General features: G+C 34.9%; 2 protein-coding genes and 1 non-coding gene across 4 annotated transcripts; all 3 read left to right on the forward strand.

The window, feature by feature from the left end:
• Positions 1-588: 588 nt before the first annotated feature.
• kri1 (KRI1 homolog) lies at positions 589-10,717 on the forward strand. Its single transcript, XM_039685862.2, has 19 exons — positions 589-970; positions 1,565-1,641; positions 1,733-1,838; positions 1,924-2,026; positions 2,218-2,281; positions 2,728-2,777; positions 3,619-3,709; positions 3,846-3,923; positions 4,046-4,155; positions 4,782-4,914; positions 5,031-5,126; positions 5,441-5,611; positions 5,790-5,865; positions 6,845-6,951; positions 7,042-7,213; positions 7,366-7,496; positions 8,397-8,461; positions 8,653-8,748; positions 10,024-10,717. Exons 1-19 carry the CDS (start codon positions 889-891, stop codon positions 10,511-10,513), a joined length of 2,298 nt encoding a protein of 765 aa, XP_039541796.2. The 5' UTR covers positions 589-888; the 3' UTR covers positions 10,514-10,717.
• LOC120490530 (Z30 small nucleolar RNA) lies at positions 7,549-7,647 on the forward strand. The gene has a single exon (XR_005625056.1). It is a non-coding gene; the product is annotated as a Z30 small nucleolar RNA (small nucleolar RNA).
• A 350-nt stretch (positions 10,718-11,067) lies between the features above and the next one.
• Positions 11,068-14,677, forward strand: spc24 (SPC24 component of NDC80 kinetochore complex). 2 transcript variants are annotated; one of them, XM_039685709.2, is made up of 6 exons: positions 11,068-11,218; positions 12,213-12,406; positions 12,699-12,843; positions 13,351-13,455; positions 14,287-14,363; positions 14,450-14,677. In XM_039685709.2, exons 2-6 carry the CDS (start codon positions 12,232-12,234, stop codon positions 14,554-14,556), a joined length of 609 nt encoding a protein of 202 aa, XP_039541643.2. In that variant the 5' UTR covers positions 11,068-11,218; positions 12,213-12,231; the 3' UTR covers positions 14,557-14,677. The 2 variants fall into 2 exon arrangements, with proteins under 2 accessions (XP_039541643.2, XP_039541642.2); XM_039685708.2 differs by lacking the exon at positions 11,068-11,218 and adding an exon at positions 11,225-11,364.
• The last annotated feature ends 1,100 nt before the right edge of the window (positions 14,678-15,777 follow it).

Here is a 15,777-nt window from a genome sequence, read left to right on the forward strand (position 1 = left end):
TGTAGCAAATGTACGTCTGCAAGATGTCTGTTAAATATAACTTTATCTGAAAAGAATCTGCTGTTTACTAACATCTGATAGACATCTTTAAGATGTTAGTTTAACGTACATTCTAAATCATAATATTAAAGACATCTTCTAAATGTCTATTTAACATCTCACAGGAAACGTCCTATAGACGTATTGCAGATGAGCGAATACGCACATCAAATAGATGTCTCTGTGATGTACGCATGCTATCAGGGACACAGTGGCTTGTGACCTAAGCATATGCTATTCCACCCTTAATATAGGCTATATATGAGGATTATACAAAATCAGATTCGGAAAAACAAGTTCTGTCATAGACCAACATTTATGTCAGACTAGTTATTATTTCACATTATATACTGCCCTCTATAGGTCTGAACCAAACACTGATCCCTAAACCACTGGACCCTTGAACATACACACCGAAACCCACTGAAACCATGCCGAAAACCCTTTTCCATTAGGCATGGGCGTGGCTTTTGACATCACACTTGGATGTGGGCGGGGTTGGATGTCCACCGCAGGATGCAGACGGATCAGAGCCGGATGCAGCCAGCGAAGCCACCGGAAGAACAAAGACGCACGTTTTTAGCCAAAATCCAAAATATACTTCTTAAATCTGTGACAAAATAGATGGTTTAATTTCTACGAAAAATTAATTGTTAGTAAAAAAAACAAACAAAAAAAAATCCACGATCGGAGAACATATTTGAACGCTGAACTCAATGACGTTGGAGGGTTATAGGTCACGTGCCCATGCTGTTCAACAGAGCAACATGTTTAACGTGAGAATTAAGTTACTCGATTTATTGAGATATTAATCTGATCTCAAAAAAGAAGATATTAATACAGGTGTAAATGATCATGTCGGACCTCAAGATTAATAAGAAGTTCGCTGAAAAATATGAGAAATATCGTCAGAAAGAAGAACTGCAGAGACGTAAGTCATCTAACGTAAAAATCCTCCGGAAAGTCCAGTAAATCTAAAGGGCTGTTTATTAGACTTTTAGATATTCATAATCTGCATTTTATTATATATAACGGTATATTATATGTTGAATATGATGAACACTCCCTATATGAAGCTGTCTATTTTTGTCTCCGTATTGTTGTTGAGTAGCTTCAGTTATGTTTATAACTATTAATATTAACGTTTGTTTATCTTAATAAATATAATCTAAGTAGACAATTCTTTTGACTTTTCAAATACTAAAATTCACCATGGTAACCATAAAGCTACAGTCATACTATGGTAAGTTACCCACGAATGTTAATAAACTAGGTACTATTTATTTTGAAAGCTTGCTTTATATATTAAATATTTATTTTATATATCATAATTTTACAGTAACAACGAACAATGTTGGTAGTATTTTCACAGAAACTGAGAGACTTAACTTGGACTTACGCTACATATCTCCTTTTGTGTCATACAGGCAGTCATACGTTTAAATTTTGTAGTTAACTGTGCATTTTATTCTGTTAATTAATTCAAATAAAGTTTAAATCTGTGTGTTTATTTTGAATGTTCCAGTGAAGGACCGTTACGGAGACCAAGATGAGGAGAATTCATCTGGCTCGTCCGACTCGGACTCTGATGAGAGCGAAGTGGTAAAATATTCAGCACTTTCTAGTTTGAAACTCCTTTTTCAAAACCATACCCAGGTTTTCATGTCTAATACTCTGATAAATAATAATATAGGAGCTGGACCCAAAGTTGGACAGGGATTTTTACAGAACGCTCTCACTTCTGAAGAAGAAAGATCCAAAAATCTATCAGAAAGATGCAAAGTTCTACACTGAAGATAGTATGTAAAGTATCTTCACTTTATGATTTTCTACTCTGGTTAAAGGAGACTGTACTGATTTCAGCACACTGTGATTTTTAAACAGCATCTGGATTAGGCAGCGATGAGCAACCGTCCACTTCGAAAAAGTCAGAGAAACCCATGTTCTTGAAGGACTATGAGAGGAAGATCATCCTGGAGAGAGGAGGGTAAGAAATCATGCGTTTGTAAATGATTAAAAAGCTGTGGCTTTATTTATAGATCTTTCAATATTTCAATAAAAGTGCAAATGGTGAAAGCATTATGACAATCAAGTATAGTATGCAGATAACGGATATCCTTTTTTCATGTTCTGATTGGGTTTATATAATAAATTTGATTGAAAATAATTCATTTTTAGAAAATATGATGATGATGATGAGGATGACAGTGCTGATGAAGAAGTCTCCAAACAGATGCAGGAGGTAATTATACTTAAGACATACTATGTTAAAATCCAATTAAAATTCGTCATTAACTCACCCTCAAGTTGCTTCAAACCTGTTTGAGTTTCTTTCTCCTGCTGAACTCAAAGGAAGATATTATGAAGAATATCGGTAACCAAACAGTTGATGGAGCCCATTGACTTGGATACTATGGAAGTAAATGGGGTCCTGTCTGGTTACTGACATTTTACAATATAACTTCTTTTGTGTTCAGCAGAACTTGTAAAGAACTTGTCTCACTTGTAAAGAAATTCATTCAGGTTTGAAATGACTTGAAGGTGAGTAAATGATGACAGAATTATCATTTTTAGTGAACTATTCCTTTAAGTTCCCCCCCCCCCCCACTCATGCATGTTGCTTGTTCAATATCTAAACCATCTTGATGTCTAACAAATAATTAAAAAGTGAATGTGTTTGTGTTACAGAGAGCTGCATCTCCCACCTATATCCAAGAACAGAAGGATCTGCAGGAAAGGTAGATTAGAGATTGTCTTTGAACCATTGTCTGTTTGGTTAAAGTTGCTTAATGTATACATATACAATTACTTGGCTGTCTATGTGTCATTTATCAATTTTCAGAAAGAGGGGTTCAGTCAAAGTGAAAATTCTGTCACCATCAGTGTTTTAGGGTAACGCATTACAAGTAACGTGGGTTACATAATGAGATTGCAACAAGATAGCTGTTACTTTTTTAAATAAGTTATGCAAGTCCCTTTGCTTTCCCATTTATCGACTGACAGAGAAATTGTGTGTGCTGTGTGAGCATGATGGTTATTGTAGGTTTAGATTCTTGACTAAATGAGAGCATTTACTCATCTCACTTGTACAAAAATAGATTCAGTATTCATCAAAATGAATAAAAACGGTGAAATGCAAACTCAGAATATTACGCAACTATATATATATATATATATATATATATATAGCTGTGCCCTCTACTGTACAGATGTGCATTTCTTTCAGACTGAGGCTTATTCATTTCATTTAAAAAATAAGCAAGCCCAACCCAGGTGAGAAAAAGTTACAAACAAGTGAGATACAGCATTACTTTTCATAAAAGTAACTAAGTAGCACAATTGATTGCTTTTTTTGGAAGTAAAGCAACATTGTAACATTACTTTTAATCTTTTAATAGTAACTTTCCCCAACACTGGTTAGCATTTACTTAACCTCAAGTTGTTCCAAACCTGTACACAATATTTCCTATATAGAAATGGAGAAAAGAAAGGCATATTGATTAAAACTACATGAGAGTGAGTAAATAATGACAGATTCGTACAATATGTTTTACTTGAGTCTTTACTTTCATTTGGCAGTTTGCGAAAGTTTGTGCATGACAGTGATGAAGAGGACAGTGATGGTGACGGACAGCTGCTGACGCGGAGAACCAAAACACAAGATGAGAAGGTGCTGGAACTGAAATTCATTTACGCGCTGTAGCTGGTTTTCTGGATGTTAAAAGTCGGATGTTGGATAATTGTGTAAAATAAAACCGTATCCAATCATACACTTATTTGTGCTTGTCTCTTGCTGCTCTCTTAAGGACAAAGAGGATGCCGACTATGTGGAATGGCTGAAGGGTCAGGCAGAGCTGGAGGGGCCGGAAGAAGTTAAGGACATGGTCAGTCTCTTGTTCTGGATTGAATGTGGTTTTAGGATGTAATCGTTGAACTATAGGCTTTACTCACTCTTGCTCTTTTGTTTTATTGGATGTTGCCTGGGCTAATTTTGATATATATCAAGGAATACCTGCGAGATTACTGGAACAACCCCCAGCTGGATGAGAAAGAGTCTTTCCTGCGAGACTACATGCTCAACAAGAGATACCTGGAGGAGGACGAAGACGACGAGAGGTGGGTTTTGTTTGTAGTATTACAGAATTGAGTCAGTAAGTAATGCAAATACATGAACAAATAGCCAATCAGATGTGAGCTTTATGACTGTGTAATTCCATGTAAATGTACAGTCCACTTACTTCTGTTCAAGCGTTTGTGGTCGATACGATTTTTTAAAAATGTTTGACTAAATAATCCTTCTGCTCATCAAGGCTGCATTTATTTGATAATAAATACAGTAAAAACACTACTATTGTGAAAAATTAACTAAAACTAACTAATTAGTGTTTTAAAATGTAATTTATTTCTATGATTATCAGCATCATTACTTTAATACTTCAGTTTCACATGATCCTTTAAAATCATTTGAATAATATGATTTTCTCCAACAACATTTCTTCTTATTATCAATGTTGAATAATCAATAATTCATATTTTTTAATAAATTGAGTTCAAAAGAACAGCATTTAAAATATATATGTGTGTGTGTGTGTATATATATATATATATAATTATAAAGGTCTTCACTTCTAATTTTAATCAATTTAATGTATAATTTCTGAATAAAAGTATTTATTTTTTATTGTGCTGTTCACAAAGGTTTGAATGGTAGTGTAAGTATCTCTATCTGTGAATGTTTTTAGGATCCCCACCTACAATGAGCTGATGCAGGATGATATGGATGACTCAGAGGATGAAGGAGAATCATTCCTGCATAAACAGGAAGATTTTGAGAGGCAATACAACTTCCGCTTTGAGGAGCCTGATGCTGGAAAGGTAAAAGGATGTCCACGTCAGCCTGATTTGTCCTTATGTTCTGTTAAATGCCTATGTGCGTGTCTTCAAAGCTCTTTTTTATGGTCATTACCCATCAACCCTCTATTCCTCCACAGGTCAAAACATATCCACGCAACATTGCCACATCTGTCCGAAGCAAAGATGACAGAAGAAAGAGGAAGAGGGAGGAGGTTAAAGAGAGGAAGAAAAAGGTAAACTATCATTTTGAAAATGTGACTAAGTAAGTGCACTACCATTTGAAACTTTAGGGTTTATTTTAAGTTTATTTTAATCATAGAAAAGTCTCACGCTTACCAAGCCATCATCTATTTGATCAAAAATACATTAAAAACAGTAATATTTTTATAATTTATAATAACTGTTTCCTATTTGATTATCTTTTCAAATGTAATTTATTCCTGTGATGTCAAAGCTGAATTTTCTGCATCATTACTCAAATCTTTTAAGTAGATTCAGAATCAGATTTGTTTAATTCCATACAATTCCCATTCCTAACATCCTGTAGGAGAAGGAACAGAAGCATCAACAGCTGAAGGAACTGAAGAACCTGAAGCGAGCAGAGATCATGGACAAACTGAAGCATCTGCAGGAACTGACAGGAAATGAGCAGCTGGCCTTCAATGACGTTGACCTGCAGGGAGACTTTGACCCCCAGAAACATGACCAACTTATGCAGGTGGGGCAGAAATGACCCATTAACTAGACTGTAGGTCTGGAACATGACTGCATGTCAAGAGTCATCCAAAGTCAGCGCTTATGATGAAGATAATTTGGATTTAGCTATTTGATATTTACATTGAGCTGCATGTACTTTCATGGACTTGAATTCTCACATTCTTCATTCTCATCTGCAGAAGTTCTTTGGGGATGAATACTATGGGCAGGAAGAGGAAGAGAAGCCACAGTTTGATGCCGACGATGATTTAGAAGGTAACATTGTGTCTCTTTGATGGATGATTGTGTTCACATACATATTTCTTTTTTTAAATAAAGTAATACTTTTATTCAGCTATTACACTATTGATTGATCTAAAGTGCTACTGACAGTAAATTTTTCAGTAAAAAAACAGATTCATAACTTTTCATAAAGGTTTATGTAATTTCGATTTTTTTAAGAATACTGAAAAAATTTATCACGGTTTCCAAAAAAAATTGTTTTCAACATTGATGATAATAATACGTTTCTTGAGCATCAAATCATCATATTAGAATGATTTCTGAAGGATCATGTGACTGAAAATTCAGCGTTACCATCAGAGGAATAAGTTAAATTTTACATAATATTAAAATTTAAATCTACACTGTGTAACTCTTTTAGTTTATTCTTAGCTAAAAACACTTAGATCTTTCAAAAATATACATGCTCATTAATGTATATTTACTTCGTTCAAGTAATAAAGTAATTTCGTGAGTGTATAATACGCCATTGAAAATACATACGGGTAAGGGGTTCTAATGTCGGTCGCCATGTTGCCCCTCCATCTTGAAAGTACGTTAATCAAAGAGGGACATACCCGTTAATTCAAGCTTCGCCTTTCACGTTTACGTTTGAGTTAACACTCATGGGCGAGGTTGAAATGGAAGCCATGTTAATCTTGGACTACATTGGCCACCGTAGGAGTTAAAATGAAATCGGAATTGAGATGAACAGAAACTAATATTCACTGGATGGTCCTATACCTTTTCACCGCTAGATGGGGGTAAAAATTACACAGTGTAGCTTTAAAACGGTCATTTTAAATAAATATTTCATAAATTACTGTTATTACAGTATTTTGATCAAATAAATGCAGCATTAGTGAGCATAAAAGTCTTGTTTCAAAAATATTTTAAAAAATCTTACTGACCTCAAACTTTTGAAACTGTTTTGATGACACTTTTGTTGTGTGTGAATGTTGTGTTTTGTTAGAAAATTGGAACTGGGATACATGGGTGGGAAAAGAGGAGAATGAGGAAGAGGAAGAGAACACTATGGAGGAAGATTATCAGCCCAACTGTGAAGATCCTGACTTTATAGTAAGATTGTTTCTCATTGAAGCACAAATGCAACAGCAAACTTTTGGCGTCCACTTCTAATCACACTTGAATTTTTATTTTTTTTAATAGATGGATGCTGACTATGACCCAAGTCAACAGCCTGTTTCTAAAAAGAAGAGAAAGAAAGTGAGAGAGGAGAAGAAAAAGAAGACCAAAGAGGACGCCCCTCTCATGGGAAAGAAGAGGAAGAAGTCCCACTTTTCTGAGATCATCAACAAAAACAAGCCCGTCTTTGATCCAAGTGAGATGTTTAAAACTGATGTAATGTCTAGTTTTTTTTAAACAGGACACTGTCATTGATCGAACAAAAAACAAAAATCCCGCCAAAAAATGTATTCATTCATAATCCAAGGTGTAATCCTAAAACCATGTTTTTCCTGGTCATGTTCCCAGAGGAGAAGACCTTTGAGCAGTATTTGGACGAGTACTATAAACTGGACTATGAGGACATCATTGATGACTTGCCATGCAGGTTTCGCTACAGAGAAGTTGTACCGAATGACTTCGGCCTGTCCACTGATGAGGTGAGGAGCTACGAGCAAGCGGTAATGCCTGGATGATGATTGACTCTGAGTTCTGTGCTGATGAGCTGCGATTGTGTCTGACCTGGTATTGCTGTTCCTTCGGGAATAACTCTGACCAGGGTCTGAGGACTGTAATCTTCTCTCTGAGCAGATCTCCATTAAAGACCACCAGTGTAGATTAGCGTTTGTCTCGCATTTAGACCGTAGAGGATTTGAGAGCTGTATGTTTGAGCTTCAAGGAAATCTATCATTGCTGGTGCTGGAGCTTTATATGGATTTTGATGAAGAATGCACAATTTATATGGTCCATATGGTCAATTGACATTGACAAAACTATTGATTTAAAAATAATTAATAATTACGGTGTTGTATTACTTATTACTAATGTATATACACACACACACACGTACTACCAAAAAAGTGGGGTCAGTAAGATTTTTTTTTTATGAAGAATTTTTTTTTATTTCTATTGAACAAACACTCCTAAAAATGTATCACGTTTTCCACAACAATATTAAGCAGCAATTTAAAAAATAAATAAAATAATTTTATAAATAAAATAAAACATTTTTACATTTCTGATAATAAGAAATGTCTCCTGATCAAGTCAGCATATTAGATGATTTCTGAAGGATCATGTGGCACTGAGCAAAAGAGACTCTGAACGGAAACGGAGAAACATTGAACGGAAGTATTAATGGATTTTTTAAAAAAATATCTCATTTATCGGCAATAAACATGAAAATAATTATTATGAGGCACATAATTGTGTCTGATTTAATATAGGTCACTTATCATAAATTATTTTTTTTGTGACTTATTTACTAGCATCTTATTGATCTTATTGAAATCATCTGGCTGATATTTCCATGTTATTCTCACCTGAACCTCTTTCTATAGGTCCTGAAAGCAGATGAAAAGGAGTTGAACCGCTGGTGCTCACTGAGAAAGACCTGCATGTACAGGTAGCGTACAGTACTTTCTATCATTAATAAAACTGTTGTGATGTTTTGGAATATATAGTGATAATAACGTCACGTGAGGGAAATGCCTTCAGCTAAATAAATAGGTCATAAACATTTTGAGTGCATTTTCCAATTATTTTCCTCTGCCCTGGAATAAATTGATGCACTTTGCTTTATTTTTCCTTTTTTAGGTCCGAGAGGGATGAACTTTGTGACGTGAAGAACTTCCAGATCAAAGGACGGAATGTCAAGAAGAAACAGCAAGTGTTTGTGTCTCTGTATAATGAGTGAGTGTCCCTTTAAATATCCTAGTAAAACATCCAGAACCTTCAGGCTCGAGACGACAATAAGGACAGCTCGGTAGCCCAGGGCAAGCATATATACGTCACTCGGGACAGTTGACGCTACTGTGGCTTGCCTGATTGGGCCAGTGCTGCATCACGATAGTTTATCATTTTTTACGTGTTTTTAAGCCTTTCCGATTTAAATATTCAAGCGCAAGAAGATGCGAAACTGAGAACTAATTCAAGAGAGCTCAATTGAATAGTGTGAGAAGTTTTGCTTGTGCACATATTCGAAGCTCACACTTCTCAGACATCGTGCGAAATGCGAATGCTGTCGTCTTGTGATTGACATTCACACAAAATTGCTTAAAAAAACACCGGACTTGGCAAGTATCCAAGTAAACGTAGTCTGTTATGTCTTAAGTGAACAAACACGGAATATAATGCATGTGTAACATTATATTGGATCCATGCAGCTCTTAAAGTGACAGTAGCCTAATAAATCTGCTGCTGTCTTTGTTTTAATGTTAATCAAATGACAAAAGACAAAGATAAAAAAAAAATCACTCACTGCTCTTGACTGAGTAACTTAAATAAGAAAATGAATAATCAAATGTAAAATAGTACTGCATACAGTCTTCACTATATAAATGTAGATGTAGAAATGGTAATCTACATTTAATTGATTGATTCATTAATTAATTAAATGTAGTTAATCTACATTTAATGAATTAATCTACATTTAACATTTTTACATTTCTACATTTACACAGTGAAGACTGTATGCAGTACTATTTTACATTTGATTATTCATTTTCTCTACCTGAAAATTACTATTAGACTTGCCTGGAAAGCAGTGTTTTTATTTATTTGTGTTTTTGTTCTATTTGTGCTATTTCTAGTAATTTGATTATTTGTTCTTATTACTTACCATTTACTTGTCTTTAACAATATTTGAAATGTATAGAAGTTAGGCTAGTAGTTTTTGGTGTCACAACCTTATTCATTAAGGTTATGGGTCAAAACAACGAAGACAGTAACTATTTTATTTCTTTTATTACAACTTTTGTGTTTTGAGAGAGACTAGTGAAAATTTTGTCTGGGCAAGTAAAAATATGAACCACTGTGCCGGTAGAAAAAATCCTTAGTGTAAAAAGCCGTGAACCTCATACAAATTATACTGAGTATTGCACCAATTTACATTTGAAAATGCTTTTCTGAGAACCATGTTCTCCTCCCATCCCTTGTGTTTTAGTGTATTTGTCTTTTATTGCTCAGGAACACTGGTGAGGAGGAGCTGATGGAGTCTAAGGGGAAGGTGGGTAAGAAGACGAGGGATCGTCCAAAGGAGGCAGAGGTCATGATTGAGAAGAGAGATCTGACAGATGAGACATCTGAAAGCCTTCCAGAGCAAGCAGACATAAAGGACCTCAAAGAAGTCACTGTAAAGGATGAAGAGGATGATGATGAGGAGTTCCTGGTTCCTAAGAAAAAGATGAAGCCGGCCGAGACTGCAGTAACCCCGAAACAGGAGGTGGACAGGAAAAGGACTGAGAAACCTAAATGGCCTAATAAGAAAGCAAGGCGGCCAGGTGGACGTCTGCTTTCCAGACCCATGACGGTGAAGATGGCTGGCCGAGAGTTCAGCAGACAGAGACTCCAAGCCTACGGGCTGAATCCAAAGAGACTCTACTTTAGAGAGCTGTACAGACAGAAACGGAAAGAACGAGAAAAAAAGGAAAAGCAGCAGAAAAAGAGCAAACCATGAGGCTGGCAATAAATGGTATTTTAAGTTTTAGTTGTTCATGAAAAAAACGTGTTAATGAGTGGGACCAGAAACTGTCTTTCTAATCTCAACACTGCTTTAATCTGTAAAGTTTTCAGTTCATCATTGTTACCTAAATGTTTTATCTATATTATTAAAAATGTATAACAGGGAGTTGTTGTGGAAATAAAGACAGTTCTTTTCATATTTGTTTTTTCATGTTTTGCTTTTACCACTTTACTTTTGCCAAAAAAATAAATAAATATTGCACTTTAGTCTTCATTCTAGTTTATAAATTCTGACTTATTCCAGACCCCATTTAAAATAAAATTTCAAAGATAAATTTTTATTTAATGAATTTAATTTAATGAAGCTTTTTTGGTGGTCAAAATGAAAAATAAAACAATTTTGGTTAGGGCAGGGGAAAACGATGCAAGACTGGTTTTGACTTGAGAAGCCATAGTTAGTTGTCGCACACAGTTGCCTGACTGAAATTCTAAGGTCGCTCTGTAAAATCACTTTAAACGGTTTAGAATGGCACATTAATTTTATATAGTATGTGCTATATTAAAATAATGATCGTTATGAGGGGAAACAAATTATTGAGATATTGAGGCCAGTTTTTAATCAGGCGCGGCTTGGGAAAGCGCGCGCTAACAGACGCCAGTTTGAAATCCGGATAAACGGGATAACCAGCGCGTGCATTGGGTGAGACTATTTATCCTGAAAAACATTGCAGAACATCGCTATATTGTACATTTTCATTGATATTCGGTTTTTTTGACCAGTGTTTAAAACGCTAGACTGACTGAATAAAGAAAACGATGTGTTTATTAACGCGTTGTTTTTGGCAGGTTAGTTTTTGAGTTATTGTTTGTGTTTGCAAAATAACAGTGGGTGAGTTTAATATAAATTATACTCCTTTCGTATTAGACTATATATTTTAACAATTAACAGAGCTACTAACTACTGATTTACCGTGTTATAACCGATCACTGATGTTGTACATCCATTTTTAATGCCTTGCTAACTTAAATGTTTGGTTTTGTGTGGTGTAGAGCAGGCTACACTAACGTTACATTGATTTGTAAATTCTGCTTATTTATAAGCATGGTTGTGATGTATTTGTAAAACAATATGACACTGAAAGCATCAATAAGAGGAATTTGAGAGCTCTGTATGCCGTTTTGTAGAATTTCCAACATGTTGCCAATTTCATGATGAAACCTCGACAGGCTAGAATATATATATATATATATATATATATATATATATATATATATATATATATATTCTAGAAAAAAAAACATTAATATTGTGGTAATGCCATGAACTGTAAAAACAAAACAAACATAAAATCCCAGAAACAAAATTTAGGGATCAACAAACAAAAATTGTTGATCCCCGAATAATACTGTTTACGAGCAAAACTGTTTAATTGTTTATAAATTCACTATCACTCAAACTTAGTTATTTTTTATTAAAACTATAACCGGTATCTTTTTTCTATATCATCTCTGTTCTAGTGTTTAATCTTTTTTTACATGACATTAATTGCATACTATGAGTATAATTGACTCAATGTCAAGTTGCTTGTTTTTTTTCTCATATGTAAGTTGCTTTGGATGAAAGTGTCTGTTAAATGTATAAATGTTCTGTTATCATGGCATCCTATACCTTCACCTCTTCTTTTTTTCTGCAGAAATATAATTAATGCAGACATGGCACAGAACGAAGAGATGCAAGATGACGACCTTGGGATATCCGGGGAAACATTGATAGAGTTCATTAAGAGCAGCAAGGCAGAGAACGTACTTCGAGGAGCAAGAGAAAAACTGCAGGAGTTCTTTGACCACCACGTCAAGACCAAGAAGACTACAACCGAGATTTTAAATGGTATAACTTCAGTAGTAATATTATCTTTTAACCTGCTAATCAATATTAACTATTAACTGATGCAACTAGCATTAAAAAGCATTTATTATAGCCACTCAAATCGAGCAAAAGACGATAAAAGTCATGCTGCTAATATTACACCTCACTAGAAGGTTTAGGAATGTTGCATTGTGGGATACTGTATTGGGCAATTGAACATTTTGGCAAATGTAGGCATTAATCGTGTTTTTTAATGCACACTAAATATTTGGATATTAATGTTGAACTTGAAACGTTTCTCTCTGTCTTTAAGATCTTGTGCATGCAGAGGAAGTGGTCAGCAACAAGCTTCTGGATTTAGAGCGGCAGAAGAGTCAGATGGTGCAGGAGATCGAGAGGATAGAGCAGGAAGTGCAGCGGAGTCTGCCCAAAAGCCAAATCCTGGACTCGGAGCAGGAGTATCCTTCCCAAGACCTGAACCAGAACCTGCTCTTAGTATAACCTCTGGCCATATTTATTTACATTACTGTAGATGTCAGGTGACCAAGAAACATTGTACATTTGATGCACACAGACTTTCTGGTTGCTGAATGTGTAATTCTAGCGCATCACCAATCACAAGTTGTTTCAAACCATATCAGTTTCTTTCTTCTGCTGAACACAAAATACGATATTTGAATGGACCCCATTGGCTTCCATATTATTATTATTTTCCATACTTTGGAAGTCAAAGGGGCCCTGGGTTATTTGGTGACCCATATTTTTAAAAAATATCTTCTTTTCTGTTCAACAGAAAATTAATCTTAATACAGGTTTGGAACAACTTGAGGGTGAGTGAATGATGACATTAATTTTGGGGCTATCTATCCCTTTAGTAAAGCGTGAGTGTTGTTTCAGTTACTTTTCGATCATGCACATTGTTGTTTGTTTGTTCACTGTGTTTTTTCCCTTAACTGGTGGATCAGATTCTTACAGAAAGAGTTGGAAAAACTAAGAGATGCTGAGCAAGAAATTCAAACCCTGCAACAGGAAGTGGACGAGGACACAACTGAGGTCATTCCTTCAGCTATGTAAGAACTGGACTGGCTTTAGTTCACCTTTGGAGAGTGTATCTCTCAATAGTTGGGACAAAAAGGGTAATCGTCTTAAAGATGTGTGTTTATAATGACAAAGGACTAGATAGTATGTCCTCAACCTGCTGAAATTTTCCAGTTCTCTACCCTTCAAAAGTTTGGGGTCGGTAAGTTTTCTAATGTTCACAGACGCTGCTTTGATTTGACCAAAAATACGGTAAAAATAATCATTACTATTACTGTTTAAAAGAACTACTTTCTGTTTTAAAATCTGAGTTTTCAGCACCATTACTCCAGTCTTCTGTGTCACATGATCCTTCAGAAAGCAGTCTAGTATGATTTGATACTAAATAACTCACAACTTCCATTTCATGACGATTTTAAAATTCTTGTGGAAACTTTCTTTGATGAATAGAACTGCGTTTATTTGAAACAATTTATTTTTTCAACATTATAAATGTCTTTACTGTCACTTTTTATCAATGCAATGCATCCACCTTGCTAAAAAAGATATACATTTTTTTGCACAAAATAAAATCTTACGGACCTCAAACTTTTGAACGGTATTGTATATTATTATGATAGTGACCAGGTTCACATGGTCATGGGAATTTCCAGGCTCAAAAAAGTCAGACATTTTGCAATCTTAAGCAATCTTTTTTTTTATTATTTTATCAAGACACGAACGAATGCAGAAGTCATTGGTCCGATTGTGTGGTAGGCTAGCCCTACAGTGATATGGTGAAGTCTGTATTACCAGACTGCTTTGAAATCATGTCCACTAAAAACATTCTGTTTTGTATTTTTTTCCCTTCCCATTTGATTTAGATATATTGCTCAGCTCTATAATAAAGTAACCAAGATAAAGCTGGAGGTGGACCCAGACCCGCACATACTCAGGGGAGGTAATCCTGACACATTTAATATATATGCAGATGATGAACATAGTAGCTTTATATTCAAGACTGTAATCCCTTTTGTCTCTTGGCAGTTCACTACGGTGCGGACGTGGCAACCCCGATCAACATAGACACGTCCACCCGTACCCCCTGTGAGGTCAGTGATGACCTGTGGAGCCTGGTCAATACTGAATGGTAGACCTGGTGCACATGAACCGTGTTTGCTAATTTAGTGTTTGTTTTTATGTGTGTGTAACTGTATATATGTGTGTCTATAGATATGTCTTTTAAGTCTGATAATAAATTGGCCTCAATCGCTACCTTTTGCGTCACACACCACAAGATGTCACTATGCATTCACAAATTACCACCCACAGACTGAAAAAGCTCTTTTCGCATGCCCAGAGTGGCAGTTTATGATGATTTTTTTATTCATCACTTGTTATGTGGATATCCTGCTAATTCCATAGACCAGAGTACGTGATCCTATAAAATTTTAAATCTTGATGTTGCACCGCACTGGTGGAAACATTACACCGAAAAGTATTAAGAAGAAGAAACACAAAATTGATACAAAATAATTGTCAAGGACATGCAACATGTTTAAAAACACAGGTGTAGATGGGTTGTATATGGCATTAACATGAGAGGGAGGTATTTTTAGTTTCTCTCGGTGTGAATAGGCATTTTGTTTGTGATTCAGACTGAAAAAGTTTAAACACTCCTTAAAAAGTGTTTTTATTGCACATTGTTGTAGATAATTATTTTTTTTAAAAAAAGATTAGTCATTTTATAAAGCTCCTGCTTAAATATAATTTAAATATTTTAATGTATATTTTTTAATATATAATAATAATATAATAATATTACTTTATTCAGGACTCAAAAAGAAAGGTCCATAGTACAAAAAACAAAACAAAAAAACAGTTACAACAAGCAATAAATAAATATAAAATACAAAGTTCATTACCTTTCATTTGCAATATACAAACAGGTGCGCCAATGTCTCCACAGTCTAGATGTAAACCTAACAGAGCTAAAATTACTATGGGCTAAAGCTTGTATAATCCTGTTTTCAGAGACAGAAATTCTACACATATATCGAAAAATAAATTTTCTTATTAAATATAATATAATGTTTGAGAATGTAGGATATATAGCATCTATTCAGAGAAGGTTTCATTTTCATCCAAAATGATTTTATATAGTATTGCAGAGCTTTGTGCAAGTAATTTCCCCCCCCTCATCTTTACTTTACCTTCACTATACTACTTTCACTCTATTGAAATATCATTTTGGGGTATTTAATTTCTGTCAGTGCCTATGGATGGGTATTCTTTCAAAAGCCTAGCCGCCCTACTTTGTTTGTGTGAGTAATTGAACCTTTACTTGTCTAACTTCGAAAATGAGTCACACTCAA

The sequence above is a fragment of the Pimephales promelas genome, chromosome 3 (genome assembly GCF_988280905.1).
Source record: "Pimephales promelas chromosome 3, fPimPro1.hap1.1, whole genome shotgun sequence".
Lineage (NCBI taxonomy): Eukaryota > Metazoa > Chordata > Actinopteri > Cypriniformes > Leuciscidae > Pimephales > Pimephales promelas.